A 14,910-nucleotide genomic window follows, 5' to 3' on the forward strand; every position below is an offset into this window, starting at 1 on the left:
GGAAAGATCTTCCTTTTTTCACAATTGTTCAGCGACTCGTTGCTGAGATGGGATTAGCATCTCTTGAAGCAGTGTCTCCCAGGAGACGAAATGGTTGGTCCCTGATTCCAATAGAAGGCCATCTGGCCATGTAATTATCTGAAGTTCGAGCGTGACAGTATTACATATTACAACGAAAACCTTCTGTGATTAGAATGACATATTGTCGATATTCCTACAATATGTAGTGGTGAATTATGTGGTGACATGTATTACAAATGCTTCAGTGATTTTGGTTGATGAAATAAGTTCATTATTTGTGTTTAAATACCATGAATGGTGTAATAGCGTTCCCACAATGTCCGATGGGAAACATTCTAAATAGATTATGATGACAATCTTGAAGAATAAATGACTGTTTTCTTACGGGTGACAAAATAAACACAACGGAACAAAATGGCCAGGTGTTATTTCATGTTAAAGTGATCTTGAGTAGCTGCCATCGAACGTGTTGAAACATCTGATATCTGTTTGAACGCATGTGGTTCTCCTTACAAATGTTTGTGATGGTTTGAATGAGAAGCCATTGTTCTCTGCTGTGACTTACCACCATGTGCATGCTCCTAATGTAACGAAGCCAGTGTCAATGCCTTACGTTGTTTCAGGTTGTTTACAAATACCTGTATGTTATATGTTATACGCCATGTTATAATTCTAATAAACATATCAATATCCCCCGGAGTTGTGTTGTGTCTCACGGCCCGGGGATATCTCCCTACCCTCAGTAAACGAGCTTGTAGCTGAAACAGCAGCGAGAACGTCCCCCTGTGAAACTTGACGACTTGGAAGCTTTCACTGAATCCCATTTCACGAGTCTGGTTTGTGTGGTGAAGTAAAAAGAGGGAATAAACATTTCTAAGATATCCTTTAGTTTTCTCTCTCTGACTGAGCTTGAGAAGGGGGTGAAAATTCAGCCAATGTCGATTATGTACCTTTCAAGTCCAAACTGGTACACTTCCTCAAACGATCTTGTTTTCCCACCTATTTTTGTTTGAAACGTGTCTAACAATTTATCAAGGTGAGAAACATTCCCAAGAATTCGAGATGAAACGGTAATAAACATTTCTGAAAACACGTAACACAGATGTGGATAGTCTTATCTCACGACCTGTCAGAATCACTTTAGAGTTATCTCCCCTTGATGTTAGAATGTTGTTCAACACGTTCTCCAGCTTTGATGAAAGGAAAATGACACATGTACATGTCAGACAAGCAGACACGTGGATGCTTTGAATCATTACATCAATCACACATTTAAACTCACTCATTTATTATATTACAGATTATGAGAATATTAGTTATAAATACTTCAATATTATCAGACGACTCAACATAACAAATTTGTATTGATACAAGTCATGAAGAACATGCCAACAATCTATTTACATACATGTATATTACATGATTGGCTGAAATGAACAAAGAATTCTTCCTATATGTACACTGTTCTATGTACAATATCACAGAAATACTGGGGTGATGGGGGAGGCATCTAAGGCATATAGACAGTAACTAGGGCACCTGACAACCGATTAGCCTAACCAAGTCGATTCAACAATGAACCAGAAACAAATTAGTTCCAAATTAAAAGTAATAATCAAACACTTGACCAGTATGTTGATGAACACCTATGGAAAGTCATTAAAGAAAGTTATGAATGTTAAGTAGTTTGGTGGTAATAAATGAATTATATTTGATTTTCATCTCCGTATTACAACCAAACACTCTGTATTTGCCCTAGTAACTGTGAGTAGCCTTGTCTCACTACTTGATGAAACCTGCAATACACCTATAGTTCTACTACATCATGTAGCATGTGAACCACAATAGGTCAATATACAGCTTCATAAAAATCAATTAATAAAAAATGAAAATATAATGAATAAAATGCCTTTCACCAAAGTTTTTTAACTTTGGGGTAAAAACCTAATATTTAATTGACTGTGGCCTTGTGGAGCTGTATCTTTCAAAACATACCTGCATGTGACTGTAATATATATGATACCTATTTTCAAGGGCACAACATGATATGTATGTATGCTGCAATCAAATTAACAGAATTCAGGAAGGAGAAACATGTTATTGTCAAGTATGGAAAAATATAATTAACAGGTATCCCTTCAAAATATATAGTTGCTCACAAATTATGAAACAAGAATTATGAAAGGTATTAATGAACAATGGATGTCCTGAAAATACTGGCTGATGTTCATGTTTCTGTCGAGTTAAAACTGGGGATTCCCGAATCCCACCTCCTGCTGCACGTGGTGGATTTCAGTCAACAGATCATTGTCTTGTAGGCTCAGCTGGAAAACAACAAGATACTAATGTATCCACATACCTTCAATACAATAACTAGCATCATGATATAGGCTAGTTGCCAAGAAACAGAACATAATGCTGGACAAAAACAAAACAACACAGAATTAGCAGACCGGCTGAAACTATTACTGTTATATGCTGCTGACTGTACACGTGATTGTCCAGGCACAACAGTCTACAAATGAATTCCATCATTTTTATCATTAAACAACATAAAACTTTAACTTAAAAGTGAGAAAGTTGTAACTTCTTTAAACAGTATTTCAAACATATCACTGCCTGGTAACTTTCATGGGCACCAAATCAAACAATGCATCTCTCAGAGGTCTGATTTACTGACCTTCAGTGTGGCCTACAAGGACATGCAAGGCCGTGAACTCAGAAAAAGTTCAAGGGATGTTGTTTTACCATTGGGCCACACTACTCAAACCTTGACTCACAGACGACAGGAGGAGACCTCTGAATTTATTTTGTATTACTTAAAGCCTCTTGTTGTACTATGTCACAGATACATTTATCCAACAAGAGAAGTCTGTTTGCCCCATGTGTCCGACAACAACACCCACTTAATGGCCTGCTGTCCAACATGCAGACAGAGTGTAACAATACTCTCCCATACAGGCTCTTACCTTCAGGGCATACTTGTATGCCTGTTCTGCCTCAAGCTGCCTCTGTGTATGCAGGCACACCAGAGAGAGGTACCCCCAGACCTCGGGGTCACTGTTATTGAGGACGTTGGCCTCAGATAGTGCATCCTCTGCCTCGGTCAGCTCACCAAGCTGGGGAGGAAAATGATGGAATCCCATGTTAAACATCATTCTCATTCAAATGGTATCACCAGCACTTTCTATATTACAAGGCACAAGAAAGTATGAACCACACACCCTCCCATGTACTCACCCTAAAGCAGGCAATACCAACGCCAAGCCAGGACACACACGATGGAGATTTCTTGCAGGCAAGCAGGAAGGTATTTTTGGCTTCTTGGAACTATAACAACAAGATAAGTAGCTCTTTATTTAATGCCTGCAGTGAGAGTTCCTCTTGTATTCCATCAATCATCCCAAACAAACAATGCTTGAGAAAAATCAAATTTATAATACTTCAGATTTTTTGTCTTGTTTGTTGTGAACAAGTAATTCTATTGTCTAAACATTTAGACTTCACAACAATCAAGGTAAGGAAACATATAGGGCAATATACATCAGAGCATTTTGGAAATGTCACATCAGATCCTGACTGCTGTCTGTACATCTAATATGACTTCATTGACATGAGATATTGAGATTGGGAGATGGAAGAACATGACAGACGTGATGCTTCATGGATAAAACCCTTTTGATGGTGAGAATATTTCAGTGACTTTATGCTGCTAGTTTTTTGTTTTGGTTGTTTTTTACATCAGTATATAAATTAATTCAGAGACAAAATGTCACTGAGAAATGTTGCCATGAAATAGACATGATATGTCAGAAGTACATACCCTGCCCTCCTGCAGATAGACAGAGGCAAGTCTCAAATAGATGGAGTGCATTTCCGAGGCGTCGGCAATAAACGTGATGGTCCGTTCATAGCAGTCGCGGGCTGCCTCTGTGTCACCAGTCAGGTATTTCACGTGGACCCATCAAGGCCCATGCATCGGGGTTCTGAAACCAACATTGTCCGTTGATGGAGATCCTATGCATGTCATGAAGAAAATAAATAACATTGACAAAGAAAAGCATAAATTCTAGAAACTAAATATCTGATGATGTTTTTGTGTAAATATTTCCACAGGTTCTCAGGGGTTTGAAACCTTCGTTGATAGTTCATAAATCTGTTGTAAATCTGGAGCTAACCATACCTTTATTTCAGTTTAGAGCTCTGTTACCTGTAGATCCAACAGCACTACATTGGAATCAAACACACTGCATCAAGTTTCTAATGTTAAATTGAGCACTGACATCACCGAGATAAAGTTACTGCCGTTTGAAATCTCTAATTTATTAATCACATATCAAGTATTATATATTTCCAGTTTCTAGAATGACGCTTCAACATCAGTACTGCTGACTATTTATTCAGACCAACATATACTTTCAACACTAGTAATAACAGACAGAGCCCAAACCATGGCCACACACCTGGTGTTCTGTCTGTAGAGCTTCACTTAGATGCTCCTCAGCCTCTGCAAACTCCCTCTTCTGCAGCTTCAGCTTGGCTAGAGCGATGTGGTATCCAGGCGTTGGTCCCCCCATCGGTGACAAGAGCTCGTGACCCAGGGCCCGCTCGGTGAACTACACACATTACAGACATCATTCAACTGACATCAGATTGTCATTACAGTTTAGAACTGCCTGCCTGGGAGGCATAAACATATATAATGCTGTGCATACATACTGTGAACATTCTCTACTGTACACTATCTTTTATGTTTATAAGTCCAAACACAAAACAAGTGAAGTCAATCCTTGTAAACATATGCATCATAAAAATCACTTCTCACACAGCATGTTCATTGAACAACACAAAACAAAGTGGGACAACATTATCAAATCATGACATTAGTGGCGCAAAGATACCAATATTCTGAGGTATATAAGGGGAGCTAACTCTTGCCTCTCTTCTAACACTACATCTCCAGTTGCCAGAAGACCAGCATTGTATGTGATTGTCATTATACCCTACCAAGGCCGTTAGTTGCAAGATGGATGACTGTTGCCGAGAGGTGTATACATGTATTACCATAACTGTTCTGCTGCTATAATCACTGCCCTTGTCTTATATTACCCTGGGATTGGTACTGCTATAGTGATTGCCCTTGTCTTATATTACCCTGGGATTGGTACTGCTATAGTGATTCCTTAGTAGTGATTTGTTTGGAATAGTGAGTGAGTTGGATTTTAAGCCGCTCTTTAGCAATATTCCAGCAATATCACAACGGGGGACACCAGAAATGGGCTTCACACATTGTACCCATGTGGGGAATCAAACCCGGGCCTTCGGCGTGGGGGTGGGTGGCCTTGTGCATGGGATACAAGATCTGTTTTCTCTAGTTGTGTCACTTTCAGCTTGCACTTGAAATGTCAACCGCCATCCAATAACCACTGATATTGTTTGAAATAATTCTTGCAAGATCTATTTTAGAGTATAAATTTCAATTGTATCCAAATATCTTCTTCAGACTGAACATATTCTGCAAATAAAGTTTTGAATGTGCTTTGTCTCAATCATGATCACGGGTAATGCTAATATTTCTTGTCAGTGCCCCTCCAGATATGGTAGTTAGGTATGGGAAGACCGTGATCACGACCGACTTACAGGGATAGCCTTGACTTCCAGGAGCCAGTCCACAGCCTGCATGTACACACTGGAGCTTGGGACGGGCGTTGGCTCACGTGGAGGGACGTCCTCGGGGGCATCCTCGGCTGGCTGGGGGGTGCCACGCTGACTGGACATCTTCTGCTGACTGGCTGGGCGGGAGAGAAGCCCTCCCCCACTCTCCTGACTCTTGGGTTTCTGCTGACCAGCCCCTGGTGGTGCTGAGGGATGGACATTACCCAAGATGGGTGAGTGAACCAAGTTTAGTACTGCTTTAACTAGAACTTATCACTGTAATATCACTGTTTGAAATAGAAGTATTCAGGGCCAAAATTGAATACAGCAAGATGCAATGTTCATTCAGCCATGACAACAGGACATTGTAAGTAACAAATTTCAGTGCCTCTACCTCTCTAAGTGATTATATGTCTACATTATAGCAAAGTGGAGAAACCAAGTTTCATTAATTATTTTCAGAGAAATACTGCAAAAACTAGAGAATTAAGAAAACATTACTTGCATCGTGCTTGTCCACAAACTGTGCTTCAACTAAAACTCACCTGGCTTTTTGCCTATTGCTGATGCCCTCTTCTCTGACAAGCGGTTGGTGGACTTGGCAGAGTTGTTCCCCCTGTCACTGGTGGGCGTCGGTTGTTTGATCTCAGGAATCATAGGAATAGACAAACCTCCCTCTGGGTTATCAATGTCTTAAACAAACAGAAAGATCAACATTAGCCCACAGAGGCATTACAAACTACTGCAAGATAATCCAATGTGACATGTAAAGCTACGATCAGGTAATCTGTAACTCAATAGCTGAAAGTTTACAAAATATCCCACAATGTCCATACTGTATGCAAACATATTTACAGGCCAAGGAATATTCTCCAGTTTGAAGTCAGAATCTAAATATGCTAGCTGGCCTGTTAGAACCCTGCAAGACAAGTGTTTACCTCTACCAGGCTCGTCTTCAGGGATATCCTCCTCCTCCTCATCAACCCTGTCTCTCTCCATCTCTTCCTCCCGAAGTGCTCGCGCTGTGGCTACTGCAGCAGCCTGGTTCAGCTTATTGGCCTCGAGGTACGCCATCTCCGCTCCGATCTCATTGCTCACCGAGTCATAGTATAGGCCTGAAATACACAACCACTTGAGTGATGTCAGGTGCAGTCTGAGAGGTCATAACACAGACTTCAATCAAAACATGGGAACAATGGGTGAAACCCATTTCTGATGTCTCCCATTTTCACTATTGTTAATGGCAACATACAGGAACAATCACTGATGAGATTATCCAACAACAATCACATCACATATCAAATCACTCAAACACCCAACATGTTCTGGGTTCAACACCCTCACTCATTCACTTAACATGTTCCTAGGATCAACACCCTCACTCACACACCCAGCATGTTCCTAGGTTCAACACCCTCACTCACACACCCAGCATGTTCCTAGGTTCAACACCCTCACTCACACACCCAGCATGTTCCTAGGTTCAACACCCTCACTCACACACTCAACATGTTCCTGGGTTCAACACCCTCACTCACGCCCAACATGGTCCTGGTTTCAACACCCTCACTCACACACCAAGCATGTTCCTAGGCTCAAAGCCCTCACTCACACACCGAGCATGTTCCCAGGTTCAACACCCTCACTCACTCACCCAACATGTGCCTGGGTTCAACACCCTCACTCACTCACCCAACATGTTCCTGGGTTCAATGCTCTCACTCACTCACCCAACATGGTCCAGGCAAGGATATTCCTGGGTTCAACACACGTGGCTGCTTCAAAGAATGTCTCTGCTGCCTCGTTCCTCTCGGACAGCGTACAGACCACCCCGTACAGCAGCAGGCTGCAACACACACATGTACATCTTACTGTAAACGTATTATATTTCGCGCAGGTTTTATTTTCGCGCTTTTCGCGCAAAACATTTTAGCGAGAAAATTTATACACCGCGAATAAACCTGTCATTCATTCTGTCTAGCCACGCTCGCCCCTGAGTTGTTACCATAACACATCACGTTTGAAGACAGAAATCAACGGGAATCTTAAAATGACGACTGATCATACTTAACTGTCGCTGTAATGGATTTCCCCAAACATAATTAAATAATGAGCCAAATCCCATTGCCGAATTAGCCAAAACAGCAATGTGTGTTGTGGCCGCCATGGAAATTGGTCACATGACATGGTTTGATACAAAACAGATTACCGTGAAACGACTCGGAAAGAAATAATACAGCAGTATTTTATTTATTCATTAAGATTTTATTCACCAGTACATCATGAAGCGAATAGTCACTAACACTCAATCATCTCATTCACAACAACCCGGCTTGTTTGAAATCACAAAGAGCTTCATATACAGTATAAGTTAATTCGTCAAATCGTCAGAATTCGGAACATAAGACTGATGTGTTTTTCATCTCTTCCGGGAGTAAACGGATTACTGTGTACTAGTAATCGCACAGATAGGGATTTCCTGTGAGTAAGCAATAAACGCCGCCTGACAGGTTAAGCCACTCTGTTTGTTTTCACTGCTATTAGTGGCGGCCAAAGAGACAGCTGACAGTTCCGGCAATTACTGATTGCACGAATAATTGACCGCGCGAAGTAGTCTAAACTGTCAATTCCGCGAAAATTGCACCACGCGAAAATAAGTACGTTTACAGTATATCTGAATGTCTAAACATCACGGTTTGTCTTACTTGTCTCTGTATTTTATGTGTGCTTCATCAAGTGTATTATGTTGGAGAGGAATACATGAAGATCTTTGTCACCATCACTGTGGTAATGTAATACTGCTTGTCTGACAGATAGCGGACAGTGGGAGATAATACATACCCTGGCAGATGTCTCTGATTGATCGCGATGCACTCCTTGAAGCACTCCTCAGCCTGCAGAAGACAATACACCATGTCAGGTTTGTCTTAGCACCACATTCATGTTTAATATTCAAACTTTATGACAATGCACCTTTATAATCGAGTCTTCACCAAACAATCCAGTGGTCAATATTGCGAGCAACATGCCATCAGTGCATGACACACAATCTACCCAGTGACCCCCTACATTTAGTCGCCTCTTACAACCAGTGCACTAATACTTACAAGGGATCATGGCAGAACTTCTGCATGACATATGGATATATGAAAATAGAATTAACTCTTTCAACATCAGTCAACCAGAGGCATTTACTGCCATATTACGGCAATGGATACCGTCCTCGTAAACGAAAACTTGTAGATTTAGACGAAAGTTTGGGGTAAAATAATGCTATTCTGAACATATTAAGCAAGAAATCGCTACCTATTATTGGACGTATCGTGCTAGGTTATGACCTGTGACAAAAATGCTTCATGCATATATTTTCGCATTAAACATCGTGTCCGAGCGTGAAGATTGAGGCGGCGAGAGCCAAGATGTCACTTGTCAGTGACTTGACTTACATTGCATGATCGCACAAAAAGATGGAAATAGTAATTTTATATGTACGTTTGACAACTTTTATGAATGTTGTTGTTGATTTTATTCATTAGTTTATTCAATTTATTTAATGATTCCTCGAAACATCGTTACTTTGCTCTTTGACAATGTTATTATGGACCTGCTGCCCGAAGCATGTGTCCCAGAATCGTTGTTTTCAATAACAATGCGGAAAATAGTTTATAATTTTAATTTTGCTGATGATATATGATAAATTGAAATTTAATAAGTGTTTTCAGACATTGTGAAATGTGATAGATTTAATATATCACTCATAAGTCAGTTAGGTTCCTAAAATTATGTCTCAATTTGACGTGACTACTGCCTGGCCGATTAATCGGCCTCCGGTGTCTGGGGACTCATATAACGTTGTGGCCGATTATTCATCCTGCGGTGTTGAATTGGTTAATATGCCATATATTTATCAGCGATACTGTCACTATCATGAATAAGTGCTTCAGTTCGTGTTTCAGTTCATGTTTCAGTCACATGATCAGGAATTTGGACCAATGATCACAGGGTCCTGACAGTGATGTTACTATCAGCAAACATTGCAGCACTTACATGAAGGGGTCATATATATGCCTTCTCTCCTGGTTAGACAACAACGATGTGATGTTTGATGTTCGAGGACCCCTACCTTGGTAATATCATTGATGTACAGGCAGAAGGTACCATAGTCAAACCAGTTGTCAGGATCATTCTTCTCCCGTGCGATCCTCTGAAAACAGTTATGTTTTACAGTTTATGTCTATATTTTGATAATGTGCGCTACTAGCAGAAGGAATTACCAATCTTGTGACTTGTCATGAAATCATCTAAAGTCAGATAAATCTGAGAGAGAGACAATTGTTAGACTACAGGAGTCTTATCATATACAGAGGCTCATCTGAGATCATTGACATTACTACATTGGGGATTGCAAGCTTTAGATAAGTTGCATCTCTCTAAGAATTGTGCTCACTTCTTGGTAATATTTGGCTGCTAGGTCAAAGTTCTCATTGACCTCTGCCTCCCTGGCAAAATGTTTGAGTTGAGCGGAGTCTGTGAGTGGGTCTGGCACTGGGGGTTGGTCCTCAAGGGCCAGGACTTGCCCCAGGGCTACATGCATCTGATCCACCAGGTAAACATACAGCTCACTGAGGAAGGTCTGAAACAAACACAAATAGGTAAACAAGTGTCTCAGATGACAGACCATCCATGGTAGTGATCCATCAAAGAGCAATCACACAATCCCCTCTTATGTCAACTCCTGGAACTTGAGTACAATAGATCAAGACAATATACAGCTCACTTAGCTACAGTGAAATATTTCATGACCCCATAAAACATCACAGACCTGTAGTTCCTGTCGGTCTTCAAAGTTTGATGTCTTTAGATATTTCTCCCGGACAATCTTGACCACAGCATGTTTGAGCTGCTCCTTGAAGGCGAAGTATTTCCCTGAGGAGTTCAGCTCATAGATCAGCTTCTGTCTCCTGGCAACAAATATTGAGGTAAACATGTGTATCGTGAAATAAAAAACTGAGCAAAACAATGCATCACTTTTCTGGACGATAAGAAAGAATTATAGTTTAATTGTTGTGTGTCCCTGTACTGGCGCCACTAGACCCACCTGCCCTCCATGGCCTCGTTGGTCTGTGTCTGGGGATCCTTAATGTCGTCAGCAAACAGTTCCCGGAACTCCTCCAGGACAAGTCCGGCCACACTGGTGATTTGGTTGTGGTAGTCCTCCACTGACTGGCAACATCACAAACACAGCATAATTACAGGGGAAAGTAAACATTCTGCATTTCACTCATTATTTACGAACATTGTTGAAGTGATTCTATGTAAAGTTTGTAACTTACCCTTTGAGCTCCATCTGTTCTCTTGGGAAACAAGGGTCGGGGAGGAATGAGTTCTGCTACTCTGAAAACAAGAACACATTACGATGACAATGTTGTCAATGAAAGATCAAACAATATACTGCTGCTATGTAACCAGATGTTTCTTAATCCTGGATTCATTATGTTACAAGCATTAACTTACTGTTGACCACAAGTTGATGGCTTTGTTAATGGCTTTCCTTCATCCTCCCTAGATCTTATACAAGTTGGCTCTTGATAAATTATTTCTCCTACAAGGCTTCCAAGAACATGTATATTCAACATAACATGAAACAAAATCTCATTGAGATAAATAAAGCAGAAAAATCATTCTGCCCAAGTTGACAACCAGCAATCTATATTTCTGGTGACATTTGCACGTACCGTTTGGCGAGTTCCTCGGGGGGCCTCTTGGGCACCAGGGGGCGTTCCAGGTTGATCTCCAGCATGATGTAGGCCTTGGCATCCACATACTGCTGGCCCTCCACATTGACCACTGCTTGACCATCCACATCGGATGCAGTGTCTGACTTCACTGTCTGCGAGGCCTGCAACCACAGCTTACATTTGACTCGGTGTTCACAGAAACAAAGTCTACATTAGAAAGACGTTTGTATTAAGTGAAGTGCAGATGGACTGTCAAGCTTTACTGGTGCACGCAAATGTGAATAAATGAACAAACTAATAAAAATATTCATAAAGGTTTGTCTAATATATAAATAACTGAAAGTGCAAAGTTGAGAATACTCTGCAGAGCTGCAGTACACTAGAACAGGCCTGACATCTTACACTTGCTGGTAGCTCATGTTTATATTGTGTTGAGTATTCTACAGTAGGATTCTATAAGGTTAAAATATTATTTGCAACAAGAAAAGAAAATAAAGAAATGAAGAGAGAATTGAAAGTATTGTGCCTTTTCAGAACTGAAATAAAGTACATTTGTCTGAAACTGATTTGAAATGAACAGGGTATTGATGTGCACAGTCTGTCACTGTCCTGAAATAGACAAGCTATGTATTAGTACAAGCGTGTTAAGAGCAGTAGAGGCAACCTGTTTACTCTGCATTAGCAGGGACTATAGATGGAAGCCACATTTGACACTAATCTAAACTGTACATGAAGCTCGGGGCTACACAGGCTTGTGGTGATCACTATCATGCTAATCATGAATCGATGATGTGCTATTCAGGAGAAACTGGTAGAGAGAAAAGGGTGATGATCTGCCACTGTAACTAACACTGATCAAAGAGATGATGAAATCTGATGATACTGGCTGCTCGGTATATATTGTACATGGATGTAGGAGATAAGGGTGATGATCTGCCACTGTAACTAACACTGATCAAAGAGATGATGAAATCTGATGATACTGGCTGCTCGGTATATATTGTACATGGATGTAGGAGATAAGGGTGATGATCTGCCACTGTAACTAACACTGATCAAAGAGATGATGAAATCTGATGATACTGGCTGCTCGGTATATATTGTACATGGATGTAGGAGATAAGGGTGATGATCTGCCACTGTAACTAACACTGATCAAAGAGATGATGAAATCTGATGATACTGGCTGCTCGGTATATATTGTACATGGATGTAGGAGATAAGGGTGATGATCTACTGGCTGCTCGGTATATATTGTACATGGATGTATGGAGATAAGGGTGATGATCTGCCACTGTAACTAACACTGATCAAAGAGATGATGAAATCTGATGATACTGGCTGCTCGGTATATATTGTACATGGATGTAGGAGATAAGGGTGATGATCTGCCACTGTAACTAACACTGATCAAAGAGATGATGAAATCTGATGATACTGGCTGCTCGGTATATATTGTACATGGATGTAGGAGATAAGGGTGATGATCTGCCACTGTAACTAACACTGATCAAAGAGATGATGAAATCTGATGATACTGGCTGCTCGGTATATATTGTACATGGATGTATGAGATAAGGGTGATGATCTGCCACTGTAACTAACACTGATCAAAGAGATGATGAAATCTGATGATACTGGCTGCTCGGTATATATTGTACATGGACGTATGAGATAAGGGTGGCTGGGTTGAGATCTGGCAGATGGAAATCCTGCTCAGTCCATAGATCACTGGTTTGATGAGTCTGCCACTGTAACTTGAGATCATCCATCACTGGTTTGAGACTTGTTGATAGATTGCCATACCCTTCAATAACATTCCAGTCACACCTAACCCTTTTAGGCACCGTTCATAATTTATGGCTTAGGGGGATGATGATCATCAAGTTTGTACACATGTACTGGGTGGGTGGGTTAGCAATTATGTACATGACATGCAGGGGGGGTCACTTACTTTGTTCATAAATTTTAGGGGTGGTCATTCACATTGTACATGCTTCTCTTTAAAAATCATCATCACCCCTCTAGCCATAAATTATGAACAGTCCCTTATAATGCCAGATGCATTATAAAGCCACAATGCAAAATAAACTGAGGCATCAGAACCTTGTAAATCTATTGTTACCATGGTTACTTGTGTCTGAGTACTGCTATATTAAGCCAGATAAGAGATAAATGCACATTAGTTTCTGAAGGCAAGAATAGAGAAGGGTTTATTTTGGGGCGTTTCACTGACCATTTCTCTAAAGGTGTGGAGAAAGTTTGGGAGCAGGTTTTAGTTACCAAATTATTCGTTTATTCAGTTTTCTAATAATTCTAAACTGGTTAAGTAGGAGAGTTTTACAATCTAACTACAAGTGTTTGAATGTTTCCCATACCTCACGCTGACGTCCAACTAAACTTGACAACTGTGTGGTAACCGACTACAGACAAAAACACCGTTTTATTTGATAATTACAAAAGTTCCTCAGTTGCGAGTGTTCTTATTTTTAGATCAGAGTTTATTATTCTGCATGATGAATCTTTCATATAATTCTTATTTCAACAAGTTAGGAGTAATATGCCATCATTCAGTCATCAGTGGATGTTACTCTTCAGTCAGTGGAAGTCAGTGGAACTGATTGATTGCATATAATCATGCTACACATAATCAATATGAGCAATATATTTCACAAATAATGTTTCATATAAACTGTAACATAGTATTTGTATATTTCATGGTTTTTTAAACTACTAAATCTACATCTGACAAACACTTTGTTAACTTCATAACTTTCTACCAGTGTTAAGTGGTAAACAATAATATGGGGATAATCTCTTTAAACTAGTCACTAGGTAGACAGCTCTAGCACAATTAATGATCCTATATTAACAAATAATGGTTACAGCATATTCGTTATACATCAATATTTGTGAGTGAGTGTGTCTGGTCTAACATCACTTTGACCACTACATCAGCTATGTCACAGATTGTCAACTATGAAGGATAGCCTGAGGAGATTCAGACATGTTCAGTGGCGGTGAAACCCACGAGCACGGGTACCACGCTGACAAATCTAGAGGTGAATTGAGGAAGAATGTTTTGTTATATTTAATGGAATGGCATTTCATTAAAAACTGCTTCAATTATCCTAAAACTACAACTTCATCATTATGCATATACTATGAATTGCTGAAATATATTTTAAACTATTCCCAACACAAACAAATTATTTCATGCAAAGTTCAAATCAAAACTAAAGACTTTCTACAGCTGCTGAAATCTACATGCTACAGATTTGTTTTACCACAACTGAAGTCCAGTTAGAAACTGAACCTCTGTGTTTGGGCGAAGTTGGCTCATGCTGCAATACACGTGAAATGAATATGTAATAGACAAGTGGAGCAACACGAGCTCTATCGGAGTCAGCTTGAAGGACTCAATGCAAACTTTGAATTCTCCGTTGAAATGGAGTATTCATAGATTTTTTAGCCTATCACATACCAGATTTCTAAA

The 14,910-nt window shown here is 40.1% G+C and overlaps 1 protein-coding gene across 1 annotated transcript in view; it reads right to left on the reverse strand.

Moving 5' to 3' along the window:
* Positions 1-1,292: 1,292 nt before the first annotated feature.
* LOC124268862 (cilia- and flagella-associated protein 70-like) overlaps positions 1,293-14,910 on the reverse strand; it is a 44,126-nt gene continuing 30,508 nt past the window's right edge. Inside the window, 17 exon segments of the mRNA XM_046703889.1 lie at positions 1,293-2,345; positions 2,991-3,140; positions 3,262-3,351; positions 3,845-3,979; positions 3,981-4,007; positions 4,485-4,637; positions 5,662-5,882; positions 6,222-6,368; positions 6,615-6,791; positions 7,407-7,522; positions 8,518-8,570; positions 9,800-9,880; positions 10,124-10,309; positions 10,499-10,637; positions 10,775-10,899; positions 11,010-11,070; positions 11,412-11,575. Of these exon segments, the coding sequence (XP_046559845.1) occupies positions 2,265-2,345; positions 2,991-3,140; positions 3,262-3,351; positions 3,845-3,979; positions 3,981-4,007; positions 4,485-4,637; positions 5,662-5,882; positions 6,222-6,368; positions 6,615-6,791; positions 7,407-7,522; positions 8,518-8,570; positions 9,800-9,880; positions 10,124-10,309; positions 10,499-10,637; positions 10,775-10,899; positions 11,010-11,070; positions 11,412-11,575 (2,106 nt within the window). The 3' untranslated portion in view covers positions 1,293-2,264.

The sequence above is a fragment of the Haliotis rubra genome, unplaced genomic scaffold, assembly GCF_003918875.1.
Source record: "Haliotis rubra isolate DU_JTF1 unplaced genomic scaffold, ASM391887v1 Scf140, whole genome shotgun sequence".
In the NCBI taxonomy this organism is placed as follows: Eukaryota; Metazoa; Mollusca; class Gastropoda; order Lepetellida; family Haliotidae; genus Haliotis; species Haliotis rubra.